Genomic DNA, 18768 nt, shown 5'->3' on the forward strand with positions numbered 1-18768 from the left:
ACAGAACATGTAAGGTCCTTGGACTAATTAACATTAGGCTCCATTAGTCCAGTATTGGGCTACACCTGAGTATGACATTTACATTTTAATGATGAGGAACATCTGAGAAAACAGCTTCAAATATTAATAATTTTCATGCAACACGTAGACAAAATTAAATATACAGCAGTTATTTTTTGTGCCAAGAAAGAGACATGAGAAATATTTCAAAGTAAACAGAGTAATGTGCAGAATAACAAATTCCTGGCAACCCTGCGAAGGACCCATCGGCCTTCGTCGTCTGCTCCTACTAGTCAACTGCAGTCACCGGCTTGGCGCTGGCTTTCAGCGGGGGAGGGTTTAGCTAGACAGTTTAGCAGGGGCGATTATTCCCGGATTAAAAGTAGGCAGGAACTGTGGGTGGAAGGCTGAAACACTGTTCTCGAAGTTTTGGCGCAACTTTATTTTCAAGGATTCGACAACACACCTCCCTGGAGAGGTTTTTCAACCCATGGAATACATAAATGAAGCGAAACTAGGCGTCAGGCCTGTGACCAACTAGCTAACTGTTAGTTTAGCTAACGTTGCTTTCCACATCTCGCTATCCACTAGGTGTTGCCATCGTGCGTGACTAACTTCGTTAGCTTAGCTACTAGTAGCTTTATTGTGTTGTGGATTGATACAGACCCGGTTAGTTTTACTGCAAATTTGTCTTATTTTTCAAAACTTTTAGAAAGTTATTGCTAACTAGTTATCCGAGAGCAACATTCTCTATCCTTCGCTGAAATCAAAGTTGAGCAGTGTGTGTTTTGGACAAAGTGATTGCGCTAGCCAAGCTAATTTGACAGGCGTTTGTTTTTTTGTTGATCAAACGTCAAATAGCGGTCACCCAAGCGTCCAGGCAACTGTCATCCGCTCAGAAGAAAGGGATCACCGACCGGAGCGAACCTTTTTCCACACCCAACCCACCAGGACCCCCTGTAGTCTGCGGCTGGCACCAGAAGGAGCTGGTCACACGGCACTGCCTGCCCAATGGAGGAACATGACAACATGGATTATTTTTACCAGCAGGTCCTGCAGAAAGACGTTACCCGCAGGCTGCAGATCGGGCAGGACCTCATAGACTACCTGAACGACCCGCAGAGGTCCTCCGATGTGGAGCAAGACAAACCACGGCTGGATAAAACTGTAGATGAGCTGACGGGATGGGTCAACTCCAGCAACTACAAGGTGAAAGACCGCAGCGCATTGTCCCCCAATCTATAATGTTGTTGGTCATCGTTGACTAACTAGTTACTTTGAGAGAAATGTTTGTGGTGATAGGATGTAGACAGGGAGTATATACTGTAGGGATGCCTAGCCAGGGGTGATTATCAGTGTGGGGACAATAGCTAGCTAGGAAGTTGGATAGTTACTCATTGGATAACGAACTGTCACCGCAGTCTCGCTGTAACGGATACAGGTAACTGCCAAAATAAAGGAAACGCCAACGTAGTGTCTTAATAGGGCGTTGGGCCACCAAGAGCCGCCGGAACAGTTTCAATGCGCCTGGACATAGATTCTACAAGTGTCTGGAATTATCCTCCATGATAATTTCCATCATTTGGTGTTTCGTTGACTGAGGCAACCCCCCCCCCTTCCCTATAAACCCCCTATAATCCTTTGAGATCTCTGCTCGTCATGGTAGCAAAATAATGGGCAACTGGGCATTTTTCCACATGACCCTGAGTATGATGGAATGTTAATTGCTTAATTATCTCAGGAACTACTCCTGCTTTCAATATAATTTGTATCCCTGATTTTCTCAAGTGTTTCCTTTATTTTGGCAGTTACCTGTATTTTCGAGCTGTAATTTTAACAAATTGAGCTGATCTTTATTTTGGCAGTTACCTGTATTTTCGAGCTGTAATTTTAACAAATTGAGCTGATCTGATTCAAACAGCCCACTAATGTCCTCCAAACTAGGCCTGAAGTTTAAAAGGGTTACATTTTCTTATCTTTTGAATGGAAAATAATAGCTAACTAGCTAACTGCTAACCATCCACGATTGTTCAGCCAGTTAGCTAGAATAAACAGCTAATAATCTAGTACTAATACATTTAATATAAGTGTTATGTTATCTTGTGACTCTCAATGTGATGGGATTGAGTTCGAGATCCTTCAGTTTTTGGTTGTTTTCCTAGCCCAGACAGACAGGTAGTAGTGGGCTGTGTGTATGCTTGGAGGAGGACCCCATTGTCAGAGGAGCACCCAGACTAGAGCAGAAGATGGGGGAGGGGTCAGGGCACCCATTGTGTGTGTCAATTGGAGAGTTCGTTTTGCATGGCCCACTGACCCGGGTGGGTGGAGTTTGAAAGTTTTAGACGTTTCCATTGGTCCTTAAGTTAGATCTCCATCCACCCGGGGCACCGGTCCATGCGAAACGAACTGGCTCAGTATGTCATATCGGTATCTGTGGAAAATGCTGGAATGTGGCCCATGTTTTCTTTGCTAAGTTATCTCCTAAACCCAGACAGTTATGTCTGAACCATGGAACGAATCCCTGCAGCAGACACAGAAGGTGATGTTTGTTACATTCAACTGCAGGGGAAACTAGTTCAGTATAGCTGATTCTTTACCTTCCCTGGTATAACACCAGAGTTTAAGCCCATGGAAAGTCTCAAGCTGGACCGGGCTGAGAAAGGTCACGACTTTCCAGAGGAGTCAGTGAAATAAAACTGAAATCAGCTCAAAGTATCGTATTATTTCCCTTAGGGTTATATATTTATTATAAGAGGATGACATAGTTTGACAGAAACACAGATGTGACATCAGCAGGATAATCACTTTGACCATAGTGTGATTGAGTTAGTTATATGAGCCTGGTCCAATTACAACTGAACTCCCTGTCCTCTAGCGAGCTCCTTCGGTGTGTACAGTACATGTCTATATTCACACAGCATCTCAAAGGAACACATCTAGAATCAGGTCCCACCTGTCCTTATATATCTTTTATTCATCATGATTTTACCCTGCTCTCCAAATTAGAGATCCTAATTGGCCGAGAGGAGAGAAGGGGAGCGGCCGGCTGCTGTGAAGATGCTGAGTTAGCCCAGATGAGCTAGATGGAGGGAGGACAGGAGAGAGAGACCGAGATTTAGATGGAGGGCGACTGCAGATAGGATTGGGATTCAGGAATAGCGAGTGCAGGAGACAGGGGGATTTGATGCAGAGTAAGAAAGGAGGAGAGGTTGGAGAGAGGGCAAGAGTGATGGAGTCAGAGACGGGATGTGGAAAGCCCCAGACAGACTGAGACTCACTCAGAGAGCTGCTGTACAGAGGAGAGTTGTAATGTTTTGTATTTAACTAGGCAGTTTAGAAGACATTTTTATTTACAATGACGGCCTCCTGCTGGGACGGGGACGGCGTTAAAAATATAGGACAAACACACACATCACGACAAGAGAGACAACACTACATAAAGAGAGACCTAAGACAACAACAGCATGGCAGCAACACATGAAAACATAGCTTGGTAGCAACACATGACAACAACACGGCAGCAGCACAAAACATGGTACAGACAACAGCACAAAACATGGTACAGACAACAGCACAAAACATGGTACAGACAACAGCACAAAACATGGTACAGACAACAGCACAAAACATGGTACAGACAACAGCACAAAACATGGTACAGACAACAGCACAAAACATGGTACAGACAACAGCACAAAACATGGTACAGACAACAGCACAAAACATGGTACAGACAACAGCACAAAACATGGTACAGACAACAGCACAAAACATGGTACAGACAACAGCACAAAACATGGTACAGACAACAGCACAAAGGGCAAGAAGGTAGAGACAATGTTGCTGGTTCTTCTTTTATTTATGGACTAAATATCTCCCTCTTTTCTCTCTCTTTCTCCCTCTTCCTCCCTCTTCCTCTCTCTCAAACACACTGCAGCAAATTCTCCTCATGCTCATTCACATAACAGTAAGGCCATTCCCTCTGCCACAGGCACGCTCCACAGCAGCCACATTAATATTGCAGACTGCCTTATCTGCGCTCTCTGAATGTTTTAGAGCTGCTCATCCACTGGCTTTGAACCCAGGTTATCTGCACTCTACTAAACTTACCCTGCTGAGCTAAAGCCTGGGATAGTGTTTAGGTCTCAGACAATGGGAGAATCTCAATTGTATACCCCTGGTGTCCCCTCTCCTCGCCTCCTTCTCAAAACCCATTGGAGGAGAAGGTCAGAGGGATCCCAGTCCTCTGAACATGGTCAGAAAGGGATTCCCCTTCTCAGATGGAGGCCGGGCTTTTCCTCTGGTTGGGACGGCTGGACTGACAGTTGACCAGGCAGTTTTGGTAAAGATGCTACTTCATCTTTATTGTGTGTTTCTGCGAGGTCAGCTAGACAACACAGTGAGTCATGAACCCAGGCTGAGGTTTGAGGTGTTGTTTTCAGTGTGTTAGTATCAGAGGGGCCTGAGAATACCTGAGTGGACATATGGTCCTCTCTTCCCCTCCTCTTCCTCCCTCTAGTCACAGTGAGTGTGTTCACTGCTCAGCTAGCCTGCTGACTTCCCCCACTGTCACCCCCAGGTAAACTCACACACATACACAGCCCCCTCAATCGCTCTCAACCCCTCCAGTGGAGCTGCCATATGGCTGGGAGGGAGGAGGGAGGGGGTGTCTTCTCTCTGTCCTTTGTCCTCCCTTCTCTCTCTTCTCTGTCCTCTCTTCTCTCCTCTGTCCTCTTTTCTCTGTCCTCTCTTCTCTCTCTCTACTCTCTCCTCTGTCCTCCCTACTCTCTCCTCTCTACTCTCTACTCTCTCCTCCCCCCTCCCCCCTCCCTACTCTGTCTTCTCTTCCCTCTCTTCTGTCTTCTCTTCCTTCTCTTCTGTCTCCTTTGTCCTCTCTTCTCTCTCCTTCTCTCTTCCCTGTCTTCTTCTCGCTCTCCTCTGTCCTCCCTTTTCTCTCTCTTCTGTCCTCTCTTCTCTGTCCTTTCTTCTCTCTCTTCTCTGTCCTCCTCCTCAGACCTCTGGACCTGGTCCAACATATGATGTCATGACGCCTTTGGTCTCAATACTTCGCAAGAGCATAAACTGAGACATATGATAGAACTCCCTCTTTCTCTCTCTCTCTCCCTCTTTCTCTATCTCTCTCCCTCTTTCTCTCTCTCCCTCATCCTCTCTCCCTCCCTCTTTCTCTCCCTCCCTCTTTCTCTCCCTCCCTCTTTCTCTCCCTCCCTCTTTCTCTCCCTCCCTCTTTCTCTCCCTCCCTCTTTCTCTCCCTCCCTCTTTCTCTCCCTCCCTCATCCTCTCGCTCCCTTTTTCTCTACCTCCCTCTTTCTCTCTCTCCCTCATCCTCTCTCCCTCCCTTTTTCTCTACCTCCCTCTTTCTCTCCCTCCCTCCCTCTGTCTGTAGTTACCTGGCTCCTCTCAATCTGTTTGACTAAAATAGGGAATAACAGCAGTCAGGATCTCTCTCTCTGGGACAGGGGGAATATTTTTACAGATTTTCTCTGGAATGTTGTGCTTCCATCGTGGTCTGCCAACATAAGCATTCCAGGCGCACAGCTCCCTCTGCATGAGATCAGATCCAAATCTCTCTCGCTCTCTCTCTCACAGACCCACACACTGGAAAACTAGACTACAGAGAGAGACACAACTCTAACTTTGATACTGTGTGTGTGTGTGTGTGTGTGTGTGTGTGTGTGTGTGTGTGTGTGTGTGTGTGTGTGTGTGTGTGTGTGTGTCACCCTGTGTTGACAGTATTGTGTTTGTCTGTCCTGTAGGTGGCGTTGTTGGGGATAGACATTGCCGGTGCGTTTGTCGATCGCTTGGGGGAGCGCTTCAGAGGATACCTGGGAACAGGTGAGATTCTTACATTCCTCTACCTCTTCTCTCTTTCTGTTTCTCTCCCCTGATTCATCCTCTTTTCTATATTTAGGCTGCAAATCGTCTGGCTTACTGTAGGACCAACCCACCTAACCCCCTCACACACACCCTACAGCCCTGATGGACTGCCCTGCTATCTGTCTTTGGTGTGTGGTGTACTTATATAACTCTGTCCTGTCAGACCACTGCCGCAGATGCCACCAGTTGTCATTGTCACCCAGGCTGGCCACACACACACACACAGTCTAGCTCTAGGAGGAGACAGGCTGTCAGACTCCAAAGGGAAAACGACCCTCTGTGATTTCGACTGAACCCAACTGAAAACACACACACTCCTCTCCTCTCTATGGTGTGTGTGTGTAATGTCCTTAATGGAAAAGTTTAGTCTAATATCTCTATTGGCGTTCAGGGCAAAAATATCCTCTAGACAAGCTCTATCGTCCTCTGGCTCTATCGTCCTCTGGCTCTATCGTCCTCTGGCTCTATCGTCCTCTGGCTCTATCGCCCTCTGGCTCTATCGCCCTCTGGCTCTATCGTCCTCTGGCTCTATCGTCCTCTGGCTCTATTGCCCTCTGGCTCTATCGCCCTCTGGCTCTATCGCCCTCTGGCTCTATCGCCCTCTGGCTCTATCGCCCTCTGGCTCTATCGCCCTCTGGCTCTAGTCCTCTCTCTACAAACACAGAGGAGAGTGAGATGAGATCATAGTGATTAATGAGGGACATTAGTGATCTACACAGAACTGACTCACTCCTCACTCGCTGTGTGTTGTGTATTCCTGTCTCTCGTTGATGATGGGCTGTGGCCATCTTGTCCAGCGTTGTGAGGAGTGTTTGTGTCCAGTGTTCAGAAGAAGTGAAACCTCAGTCCTCTAATGCAACAATTGCCTCAGTTTAAAGAGCTAAAATGACAATGAATGAAAGATGAGTTTTCTGGTGAATACCACATTGAACTCCCACATATATTCACTATGTGTGTGTTTGATGCTAACATCAGATGATGACGTGTGTCCGTCTCGGCAACAATGCCCCCTGACGCTGTGTGCTGGACCCGTATTGCCCCTGTTGCCTAGGAAACCAGCTGTGGTAGCAACAACCCACCACACACACACACACACACACACACACACAGGCATTCCTCCCAAAAAACATCAGCGGGGGAGTGACATGGTGATGTCATCCTACAGCAACCTTCCTCGCCCTCGGTTTGTGTGTGCGCGTGTGTTTGAGGTTCGAAGGGGAATCTGTGGATTGCATAAAACGGTAGCAGAGAAACTAGTGCCTCTAAGGAAAATCTGAACTCCATCTGGTCCAAGCTCTGTTTCCTCTCTGTCTGTCTGTCTGGTCCAAGCTCTGTTTCCTCTCTGTCTGTCTGTCTGGTCCAAGCTCTGTTTCCTCTCTGTCTGTCTGGTCCAAGCTCTGTTTCCTCTCTGTCTGTCTGTCTGGTCCAAGCTCTGTTTCCTCTCTGTCTGTCTGGTCCAAGCTCTGTTTCCTCTCTGTCTGTCTGTCTGGTCCAAGCTCTGTTTCCTCTCTGTCTGTCTGTCTGGTCCAAGCTCTGTTTCCTCTCTGTCTGTCTGTCTGGTCCAAGCTCTGTTTCCTCTCTGTCTGTCTGTCTGGTCCAAGCTCTGTTTCCTCTCTGTCTGTCTGTCTGGTCCAAGCTCTGTTTCCTCTCTGTCTGTCTGTCTGGTCCAAGCTCTGTTTCCTCTCTGTCTGTCTGTCTGGTCCAAGCTCTGTTTCCTCTCTGTCTGTCTGTCTGGTCCAAGCTCTGTTTCCTCTCTGTCTGTCTGTCTGGTCCAAGCTCTGTTTCCTCTCTGTCTGTCTGGTCCAAGCTCTGTTTCCTCTCTGTCTGTCTGTCTGGTCCAAGCTCTGTTTCCTCTCTGTCTGTCTGGTCCAAGCTCTGTTTCCTCTCTGTCTGTCTGTCTGTCTGGCCCAAGCTCTGTTTCCTCTCTGTCTGTCTGTCTGGTCCAAGCTCTGTTTCCTCTCTGTCTGTCTGTCTGGTCCAAGCTCTGTTTCCTCTCTGTCTGTCTGTCTGGTCCAAGCTCTGTTTCCTCTCTGTCTGTCTGTCTGGTCCAAGTTCTGTTTCCTCTCTGTCTGTCTGTCTGGTCCAAGCTCTGTTTCCTCTCTGTCTGTCTGTCTGGTCCAACCTCTGTTTCCTCTCTGTCTGTCTGTCTGGTCCAAGCTCTGTTTCCTCTCTGTCTGTCTGTCTGGTCCAAGTTCTGTTTCCTCTCTGTCTGTCTGTCTGGTCCAAGCTCTGTTTCCTCTCTGTCTGTCTGGTCCAAGCTCTGTTTCCTCTCTGTCTGTCTGTCTGGTCCAAGCTCTGTTTCCTCTCTGTCTGTCTGTCTGGTCCAAGCTCTGTTTCCTCTCTGTCTGTCTGTCTGGTCCAAGCTCTGTTTCCTCTCTGTCTGTCTGTCTGGTCCAAGCTCTGTTTCCTCTCTGTCTGTCTGTCTGGTCCAAGCTCTGTTTCCTCTCTGTCTGTCTGTCTGGTCCAAGTTCTGTTTCCTCTCTGTCTGTCTGTCTGGTCCAAGCTCTGTTTCCTCTCTGTCTGTCTGTCTGGTCCAACCTCTGTTTCCTCTCTGTCTGTCTGTCTGGTCCAAGCTCTGTTTCCTCTCTGTCTGTCTGTCTGGTCCAAGTTCTGTTTCCTCTCTGTCTGTCTGTCTGGTCCAAGCTCTGTTTCCTCTCTGTCTGTCTGGTCCAAGCTCTGTTTCCTCTCTGTCTGTCTGTCTGGTCCAAGCTCTGTTTCCTCTCTGTCTGTCTGTCTGGTCCAAGCTCTGTTTCCTCTCTGTCTGTCTGTCTGGTCCAAGCTCTGTTTCCTCTCTGTCTGTCTGTCTGGTCCAAGCTCTGTTTCCTCTCTGTCTGTCTGTCTGGTCCAAGCTCTGTTTCCTCTCTGTCTGTCTGTCTGGTCCAAGCTCTGTTTCCTCTCTGTCTGTCTGTCTGGTCCAAGCTCTGTTTCCTCTCTGTCTGTCTGTCTGGTCCAAGTTCTGTTTCCTCTCTGTCTGTCTGTCTGGTCCAAGCTCTGTTTCCTCTCTGTCTGTCTGTCTGGTCCAAGCTCTGTTTCCTCTCTGTCTGTCTGTCTGGTCCAAGCTCTGTTTCCTCTCTGTCTGTCTGTCTGGTCCAAGCTCTGTTTCCTCTCTGTCTGTCTGTCTGGTCCAAGCTCTGTTTCCTCTCTGTCTGTCTGTCTGGTCCAAGTTCTGTTTCCTCTCTGTCTGTCTGTCTGGTCCAAGCTCTGTTTCCTCTCTGTCTGTCTGTCTGGTCCAAGTTCTGTTTCCTCTCTGTCTGTCTGTCTGGTCCAAGCTCTGTTTCCTCTCTGTCTGTCTGTCTGGTCCAAGCTCTGTTTCCTCTCTGTCTGTCTGTCTGGTCCAAGCTCTGTTTCCTCTCTGTCTGTCTGTCTGGTCCAAGCTCTGTTTCCTCTCTGTCTGTCTGTCTGGTCCAAGTTCTGTTTCCTCTCTGTCTGTCTGTCTGGTCCAAGCTCTGTTTCCTCTCTGTCTGTCTGTCTGGTCCAAGCTCTGTTTCCTCTCTGTCTGTCTGTCTGGTCCAAGCTCTGTTTCCTCTCTGTCTGTCTGTCTGGTCCAAGCTCTGTTTCCTCTCTGTCTGTCTGTCTGGTCCAAGCTCTGTTTCCTCTCTGTCTGTCTGTCTGGTCCAAGTTCTGTTTCCTCTCTGTCTGTCTGTCTGGTCCAAGCTCTGTTTCCTCTCTGTCTGTCTGTCTGGTCCAAGTTCTGTTTCCTCTCTGTCTGTCTGTCTGGTCCAAGCTCTGTTTCCTCTCTGTCTGTCTGTCTGGTCCAAGCTCTGTTTCCTCTCTGTCTGTCTGTCTGGTCCAAGCTCTGTTTCCTCTCTGTCTGTCTGTCTGGTCCAAGCTCTGTTTCCTCTCTGTCTGTCTGTCTGGTCCAAGTTCTGTTTCCTCTCTGTCTGTCTGTCTGGTCCAAGCTCTGTTTCCTCTCTGTCTGTCTGTCTGGTCCAAGCTCTGTTTCCTCTCTGTCTGTCTGTCTGGTCCAAGCTCTGTTTCCTCTCTGTCTGTCTGTCTGGTCCAAGCTCTGTTTCCTCTCTGTCTGTCTGTCTGGTCCAAGTTCTGTTTCCTCTCTGTCTGTCTGTCTGGTCCAAGTTCTGTTTCCTCTCTGTCTGTCTGTCTGGTCCAAGCTCTGTTTCCTCTCTGTCTGTCTGTCTGTCTGGTCCAAGCTCTGTTTCCTCTCTGTCTGTCTGTCTGGTCCAAGTTCTGTTTCCTCTCTGTCTGTCTGTCTGGTCCAAGTTCTGTTTCCTCTCTGTCTGTCTGTCTGGTCCAAGCTCTGTTTCCTCTCTGTCTGTCTGTCTGGTCCAAGCTCTGTTTCCTCTCTGTCTGTCTGTCTGGTCCAAGTTCTGTTTCCTCTCTGTCTGTCTGTCTGGTCCAAGCTCTGTTTCCTCTCTGTCTGTCTGTCTGGTCCAAGTTCTGTTTCCTCTCTGTCTGTCTGTCTGGTCCAAGCTCTGTTTCCTCTCTGTCTGTCTGTCTGGTCCAAGCTCTGTTTCCTCTCTGTCTGTCTGTCTGGTCCAAACTCTGTTTCCTCTCTGTCTGTCTGTCTGGTCCAAACTCCGTTTCCTCTCTGTCTGTCTGTCTGGTCCAAACTCTGTTTCCTGTCTGTCTGTCTGGTCCAATCTCTGTTTCCTCTCTGTCTGTCTGTCTGTCTGTCTGTCTGTCTGTCTGTCTGTCTGTCTGTCTGTCTGTCTGTCTGTCTGGTCCAAGCTCTGTTTCCTCTCTGTCTGTCTGTCTGGTCCAATCTCCGTTTCCTCTCTGTCTGTCTGGTCCAAGCTCTGTTTCCTCTCTGTCTGTCTGTCTGGTCCAAGCTCTGTTTCCTCTCTGTCTGTCTGTCTGGTCCAATCTCTGTTTCCTCTCTGTCTGTCTGTCTGGTCCAAGCTCTGTTTCCTCTCTGTCTGTCTGGCCCAATCTCTGTTTCCTCTCTGTATGTCTGTCTGGTCCAAACTCTGTTTCCTCTCTGTCTGTCTGTCTGGTCCAAGCTCTGTTTCCTCTCTGTCTGTCTGTCTGGTCCAAGCTCTGTTTCCTCTCTGTCTGTCTGTCTGGTCCAAGCTCTGTTTCCTCTCTGTCTGTCTGTCTGGTCCAAACTCCGTTTCCTCTCTGTCTGTCTGTCTGTCTGGTCCAAGCTCTGTTTCCTCTCTGTCTGTCTGTCTGGTCCAAACTCCGTTTCCTCTCTGTCTGTCTGTCTGTCTGTCTGTCTGTCTGTCTGTCTGTCTGTCTGTCTGGTCCAAGCTCTGTTTCCTCTCTGTCTGTCTGTCTGTCTGTCTGGTCCAAGCCTCTGTTTCCTCTCTGTCTGTCTGTCTGGTCCAAACTCCGTTTCCTCTCTGTCTGTCTGTCTGTCTGGTCCAAGCTCTGTTTCCTCTCTGTCTGTCTGTCTGGTCCAAACTCCGTTTCCTCTCTGTCTGTCTGTCTGTCTGTCTGTCTGTCTGTCTGTCTGTCTGTCTGTCTGGTCCAAGCTCTGTTTCCTCTCTGTCTGTCTGGTCCAAGCTCTGTTTCCTCTCTGTCTGTCTGTCTGGTCCAAGCTCTGTTTCCTCTCTGTCTGTCTGGTCCAAGCTCTGTTTCCTCTCTGTCTGTCTGGTCCAAGCTCTGTTTCCTCTCTGTCTGTCTGGCCCAAGCTCTGTTTCCTCTCTGTCTGTTTGTCTGGTCCAATCTCTGTTTCCTCTCTGTCTGTCTGTCTGGTCCAAGCTCTGTTTCCTCTCTGTCTGTCTGTCTCTGTCTGTCTGTCTGTCTGTCTGTCTGGTCCAATCTCTGTTTCCTCTCTGTCTGTCTGTCTGGTCCAAACTCTGTTTCCTCTCTGTCTGTCTGTCTGTCTGGTCCAAACTCTGTTTCCTCTCTGTCTGTCTGTCTGTCTGTCTGGTCCAAGCTCTGTTTCCTCTCTGTCTGTCTGTCTGGTCCAAACTCCGTTTCCTCTCTGTCTGTCTGTCTGTCTGTCTGTCTGTCTGTCTGTCTGGTCCAATCTCTGTTTCCTCTCTGTCTGTCTGTCTGGTCCAAACTCTGTTTCCTCTCTGTCTGTCTGGTCCAAGCTCTGTTTCCTCTCTGTCTGTCTGTCTGGTCCAAGCTCTGTTTCCTCTCTGTCTGTCTGTCTGGTCCAAGCTCTGTTTCCTCTCTGTCTGTCTGTCTGGTCCAAGCTCTGTTTCCTCTCTGTCTGTCTGTCTGGTCCAATCTCTGTTTCCTCTCTGTCTGTCTGTCTGGTCAAAACTCCGTTTCCTCTCTGTCTGTCTGTCTGGTCCAAGCTCTGTTTCCTCTCTGTCTGTCTGTCTGGTCCAAACTCCGTTTCCTCTCTGTCTGTCTGTCTGGTCCAAACTCTGTTTCCTCTCTGTCTGTCTGGTCCAAACTCCGTTTCCTCTCTGTCTGTCTGTCTGGTCCAAACTCTGTTTCCTCTCTGTCTGTCTGTCTGTCTGGTCCAAACTCCGTTTCCTCTCTGTCTGTCTGTCTGTTCCAAACTCCGTTTCCTCTCTGTCTGTCTGTCTGGTCCAAACTCTGTTTCCTCTCTGTCTGTCTGTCTGTTCCAAACTCTGTTTCCTCTCTGTCTGTCTGTCTGGTCCAAACTCCGTTTCCTCTCTGTCTGTCTGGTCCAAACTCCGTTTCCTCTCTGTCTGTCTGTCTGTCTGGTCCAAACTCCGTTTCCTCTCTGTCTGTCTGTCTGTTCCAAACTCTGTTTCCTCTCTGTCTGTCTGTCTGGTCCAAACTCCGTTTCCTCTCTGTCTGTCTGGTCCAAACTCCGTTTCCTCTCTGTCTGTCTGTCTGGTCCAAACTCTGTTTCCTCTCTGTCTGTCTGGTCCAAACTCCGTTTCCTCTCTGTCTGTCTGTCTGGTCCAAACTCTGTTTCCTCTCTGTCTGTCTGGTCCAAACTCCGTTTCCTCTCTGTCTGTCTGTCTGGTCCAAACTCCGTTTCCTCTCTGTGTGTCTGTCTGTCTGTCTGGTCCAAACTCCGTTTCCTGTCTGTCTAAACTCCGTTTCCTCTCCGTCTCTCTGCTAGCAGACAACTGTGTGAACTCGACAGTAACCCTGTCCCATAGAGACCCACTGTCTAATTTATTCTGTCTAGTAGCCTCTGTACCCCCAATGTCTCATTATGGATTCAAGTCAAGTTTTCAAATATGACATTTGAATGTCTCTGTGTGAGTAAGTGTGTGTGATTGACCTGTGATTTGTGACATTGTTGTTTTCTTAAACAAGTCCACTAGGGGGCACTAAGGTCTGGTGTCTTTCTGTGTGTGTGTGTGTGTGTGTGTGTGTGTGTGCATAATAAAGGGTACATGGTTATGTATTATATTATGTGCTGACATCTCTACAGTGGTCCCTGCGTTAGTGGACCGGTTGGGGGACAGTAAGGACCAGGTCAGAGAACAGAGTCAGACTGTCATCCTCCGCTGTATGGAAGTCACAGCATCGCCTATGGTGAGACATGCACGTCATATACATACAGCATCGCCTATGGTGAGACATGCACGTCATATACATACAGCATCGCCTATGGTGAGACATGCACGTCATATACATACAGCATCTCCTATGGTGAGACCTGCACGTCATATACACACAGCATCGCCTATGGTGAGACATGCACGTCATATACACACAGCATCGCCTATGGTGAGACATGCACGTCATATACACACAGCATCGCCTATGGTGAGACCTGCACGTCATATACACACAGCATCGCCTATGGTGAGACATGCACGTCATATACACACAGCATCGCCTATGGTGAGACATGCACGTCATACATGTCTGGTCCAATCTCTGTTTCCTCTCTGTCTATCTGTCTGTCTGTCTGTCTGGTCCAAGCTCTGTTTCCTCTCTGTCTGTCTGTCTGGTCCAATCTCCGTTTCCTCTCTCTGTCTGTCTGGTCCAAACTCCGTTTCCTGTCTGTCTGTCTGTCTGGTCCAAGCTCTGTTTCCTCTCTGTCTGTCTGGTCCAAGCTCTGTTTCCTCTCTGTCTGTTTGTCTGGCCCAAGCTCTGTTTCCTCTCTGTCTGTCTGTCTGGTCCAAGCTCTGTTTCCTCTCTGTCTGTCTGTCTGGTCCAATCTCTGTTTCCTCTCTGTATGTCTGTCTGGTCGAAACTCTGTTTCCTCTCTGTCTGTTTGTCTGGTCCAATCTCTGTTTCCTCTCTGTCTGTCTGTCTGGTCCAAGCTCTGTTTCCTCTCTGTCTGTCTGTCTGTCTGTCTGTCTGTCTGTCTGTCTGTCTGGTCCAATCTCTGTTTCCTCTCTGTCTGTCTGGTCCATCTCTGTTTCCTCTCTGTCTGTCTGGTCCAAGCTCTGTTTCCTCTCTGTCTGTCTGGTCCAAGCTCTGTTTCCTCTCTGTCTGTCTGTCTGGTCCAAGCTCTGTTTCCTCTCTGTCTGTCTGTCTGGTCCAACCTCTGTTTCCTCTCTGTCTGTCTGTCTGGTCCAAGCTCTGTTTCCTCTCTGTCTGTCTGGTCCAAACTCCGTTTCCTCTCTGTCTGTCTGTCTGTCTGTCTGTCTGTCTGTCTGTCTGTCTGTCTGGTCCAAGCTCTGTTTCCTCTCTGTCTGTCTGTCTGTCTGTCTGGTCCAATCTCTGTTTCCTCTCTGTCTGTCTGTCTGTCTGTCTGGTCCAAGCTCTGTTTCCTCTCTGTCTGTCTGTCTGGTCCAAGCTCTGTTTCCTCTCTGTCTGTCTGTCTGGTCCAAGCTCTGTTTCCTCTCTGTCTGTCTGTCTGGTCCAAGCTCTGTTTCCTCTCTGTCTGTCTGTCTGGTCCAAGCTCTGTTTCCTCTCTGTCTGTCTGGCCCAAGCTCTGTTTCCTCTCTGTCTGTCTGTCTGGTCCAAACTCTGTTTCCTCTCTGTCTGTCTGTCTGGTCCAAGCTCTGTTTCCTCTCTGTCTGTCTGTCTGGTCCAAGCTCTGTTTCCTCTCTGTCTGTCTGTCTGGTCCAAGCTCTGTTTCCTCTCTGTCTGTCTGTCTGGTCCAATCTCTGTTTCCTCTCTGTCTGTCTGTCTGGTCCAAACTCCGTTTCCTCTCTGTCTGTCTGTCTGTCTGTCTGGTCCAAGCTCTGTTTCCTCTCTGTCTGTCTGTCTGGTCCAAGCTCTGTTTCCTCTCTGTCTGTCTGTCTGGTCCAAGCCTCTGTTTCCTCTCTGTCTGTCTGTCTGGTCCAAGCCTCTGTTTCCTCTCTGTCTGTCTGTCTGGTCCAAGCCTCTGTTTCCTCTCTGTCTGTCTGTCTGTCTGGTCCAAGCTCTGTTTCCTCTCTGTCTGTCTGGTCCAAGCTCTGTTTCCTCTCTGTCTGTCTGGTCCAAGCTCACAGCATCGCCTATGGTGAGACATGCACGTCATATACACACAGCATCGCCTATGGTGAGACATGCACGTCATATACATACAGCATCTCCTATGGTGAGACATGCACGTCATATACACACAGCATCGCCTATGGTGAGACCTGCACGTCATATACATACAGCATCGCCTATGGTGAGACATGCACGTCATATACACACAGCATCGCCTATGGTGAGACATGCATGTCATATACATACAGCATCTCCTATGGTGAGACATGCACGTCATATACACACAGCATCGCCTATGGTGAGACCTGCACGTCATATACACACAGCATCGCCTATGGTGAGACATGCACGTCATATACACACAGCATCGCCTATGGTGAGATATACACAAAAGGGAGAGAGAGGGGTAAAGACACACACTGCCACACGCCCTTGGTCAGACAGATCGTCCCCTCCCTGACTTCCTGTATTCCAGGAGCGTTACATGTCAGGCCTGGAGGTTTGCAGCTCCTGTAGATCACCTAGCAGAACATCATTACAGCCACATTACATTATAACCTGATTACAACTAACTGGCTTTAATCAGGATATTTTACCCAGCTTGGGCTGCTGTGTAGAGGAGTTCAGGCGCAGAACTGTGAGAAGCTCACCTCAGAGAGCGAGAGTTTACAGCAACCAAAGCCCAGTCTCTCTCTCCGATTCTATCATTAATACATCATTCACCAAAACTGCCTAGCTCTAGAATAACAGAGACAGTATCAGGACAGCAGCTCCCTCATCTGGACATAACCAGAACTGCATGGAAAATTACTTACACAGACAGACAGACTGTAAACTTCTTTATCAGTAATCTGCTGAGCCCCCTTCAGTTTGCCTCCCATAGACTCCTTCAATGTTAACTCTCTCTCTCTCTCTCTGTAGTATGTGTGGGAGAGGTTGCTTCCTGGTTTTAAACATAAGAACTTCCGCAGCAGAGAGGGGGTGTGTCTGGTTCTCTGCGCCACCCTCAACACGTGAGTACTTCCTCTTTCACCATCAATCACTTCCTGAGGTCACAGGTCATACGGAGAGGAAAGGAGAGAGAGGGTCATATACCACAGAACAGTATGAATCCCCCACTGCAGCTTACATGGGACATAGGCTTATTTTTTGTGTGAGAGTGAGGGATAAAGACCCACACAACCCACTCTCTCCAGAATGACTCCTCTTACCTGGGTGAGAGAGTGAGGGATAAAGACCCACACAACCCACTCTCTCCAGAATGACTCCTCTTACCTGGGTGAGAGAGTGAGGGATAAAGACCCACACAACCCACTCTCTCTCCAGAATGACTCCTCTTACATGGGTGTGAGAGTGAGGGATAAAGACCCACACAACCCACTCTCTCTCCAGAATGAATCCTCTTACCTGGGTGAGAGAGTGAGGGATAAAGACCCACACAACCCACTCTCTCCAGAATGAATCCTCTTACCTAGGTGAGAGAGTGATTAGAGGTCAGAGTTGGTGGCTCTATAGTGACCTACCCTGAGTCCCACTGTCCACTTCTTCACTCATCTCCCAATTTTTTTATTTAATCTTTATTTAACTGGGCAAGTCAGTTAAGAACAAAATCTTATTTACAATGACAGTCTAGGAACAGTGGGTTAACTGCCTTGTTCAGGGCAGAACGACAGAGTTTTACCTTGTTAGCTCGGGGATTTGATCTAGCAACCTTAAGGTTACTGGCTCAACGCTCTAACCACTAGGCTATCTGCCGCCCACTTAAAAGTATTGGACTGGTGTTAGGATTTAGGGAAGTGAAGTTGCACACTTCTGGAGAAAGTACTTGACTTGCAGGGTTAGTTTATGCTGCTAACACTACTCTAAGGCATGCACCACTCTCTAAAGCTAAAGCCTCTAGCATCTCCTCGCTAGTTGTAGCATCATCTCGCTAATAGCAACACTGTTGTGGTAAATTCTAAGCTGCTACGTAGCTAAAGGTCCCTCTATAGCCTACTGGTGAATGCTACTGAATGATGGTCGGTTACACAGCTAAACTCATACCATCTCTCTCTCTTCACCCCCCCTTAGGTATGGTGCTCAGCCTTTGAGTCTCAGTAAGATCGTTCCGTACCTCTGCACTCTGACAGGAGATCAGAACCCACAGGTAAGAGACGCTGCTTGAGGGTGAACCTGAATTGCTTTTTGTCCCCAGTCTCTGTCCCTGTCTGTATTTAAAGCCTAACATGTAGAGAGTGTTCAATCAAATGTATTTATAAAGCCCTTCTTACATCAGCTGATGTCTCAAAATGCTGTACAGAAACCCAGCCCAAACAGCAAGCAATGCAGGTGTAGAAGCACGGTGGCTAGGAAAAACTCCCTAGAAAGGCCAAAACCTAGGAAGAAACCTAGAGAGGAACCAGGCTATGAGGGGTGGCCAGTCCTCTTCTGGCAGTGTTAATGTAACATAGAGAGGAAGCCCTGTTACAGACCTGCTATAGGTTTGAGTTCCATTAAACACATTGTGGAGAACATAGAAGTTCTAATCATTGTGTTTCTATGGTGGAGTATACGGCAATGCAGGAATGCCAGTGTGCTGGAGTTCCTTATTCTAACCGTTCACCCTGTTATTAGCCAGTCAATGGGAGACTGTTAAATAGCTGGGTGAGAGAGAACCCTGGTTTCACCACTGAAACATGAGGCCCCAACCCCGTCTCACCCACAGAGGGATCAGTGTGTGTGTTTATTAAGGCTGGGAATTGCCAGGGACCTCACCATACGTTATCATCACGATACTTAGGTGCTGATACGATATGTATTGCAATTCTCAAGATTCTATATAAATTGCGATTCGATAACGTGATATTATTGCGAATCGATGTTCCTAACATATTGCTCAAAATATGTCTGCTGCAGAGGGACGAGAGAGCCATTACAACGAGTTCTGATCAGTCAGGAAAATAAAAGTGCTGAAAACATGTTGGCTCCCTATTTATTTATTTTTAAAGATGGAGAACAAGCTGCAGGTACAGCCAACTAGCGCAAAAATAATATTGCAGTATTGTCAAAACGATACGATTTATCATACATTTATATCCTGATATGTAACTATTGATTGATTTTGTTGTTGATTTTTTTCGTCCCACCCAATCATTAGTGTCTGGGTCTGTCCCAGGGTTGAAATCTGTGCCTGTCAGCTACCCAATCATTATCCTCCTACACTCTAGGGATGTGACAAACTGATAATTTTTAAACTGCCATTTCTTTTTTGGTTTTCCGTTAAAACGTTTAAAAATAAATCATAAAATTCCACGTCTATTCACAATGCAGAAAAATGGTTCTGTTACGTATGACCTCAAGGACTGGGGAATGAACTTTATATCCACCGCAGTCATATCCCCTTGAAAACACCTCAGCCACAGCATGGTTTGTCTGTAAGGGTACACTATGGATTTGTCTGTAAGGGTACACTATGGATTTGTCTGTAAGGGTACACTATGGATTTGTCTGTAAGGGTACACTATGGATTTGTCTGTAAGGGTACACTATGGATTTGTCTGTAAGGGTACACTATGGATTTGTCTGTAAGGGTACACTATGGATTTGTCTGTAAGGGTACACTATGGATTTGTCTGTAAGGGTACACTATGGATTTGTCTGTAAGGGTACACTATG

At 47.9% G+C, this 18768-nt stretch overlaps 1 protein-coding gene across 7 annotated transcripts in view; it reads left to right on the forward strand.

The window, feature by feature from the left end:
• The first annotated feature begins 308 nt into the window (after positions 1-308).
• The window catches only part of clasp2 (cytoplasmic linker associated protein 2), a 102792-nt gene continuing 84332 nt past the window's right edge, over positions 309-18768 (forward strand). For 4 of the 7 annotated variants that reach the window (XM_038965761.1, XM_038965762.1, XM_038965764.1 and 1 more), the window contains exons 1-5: positions 310-1209; positions 5775-5853; positions 13169-13272; positions 16036-16127; positions 17185-17260. In XM_038965761.1, coding sequence (XP_038821689.1) covers positions 1012-1209; positions 5775-5853; positions 13169-13272; positions 16036-16127; positions 17185-17260 — 549 coding nt within the window. In that variant the 5' untranslated portion in view covers positions 310-1011. Of the gene's footprint in view, positions 1210-5774; positions 5854-13168; positions 13273-16035; positions 16128-17184; positions 17261-18768 lie in introns of all 7 variants that reach the window. The other 3 variants (XM_038965760.1, XM_038965763.1, XM_038965759.1) reach the window with 2 other exon arrangements.

The sequence above is a fragment of the Salvelinus namaycush genome, chromosome 27 (genome assembly GCF_016432855.1).
Source record: "Salvelinus namaycush isolate Seneca chromosome 27, SaNama_1.0, whole genome shotgun sequence".
NCBI lineage: Eukaryota > Metazoa > Chordata > Actinopteri > Salmoniformes > Salmonidae > Salvelinus > Salvelinus namaycush.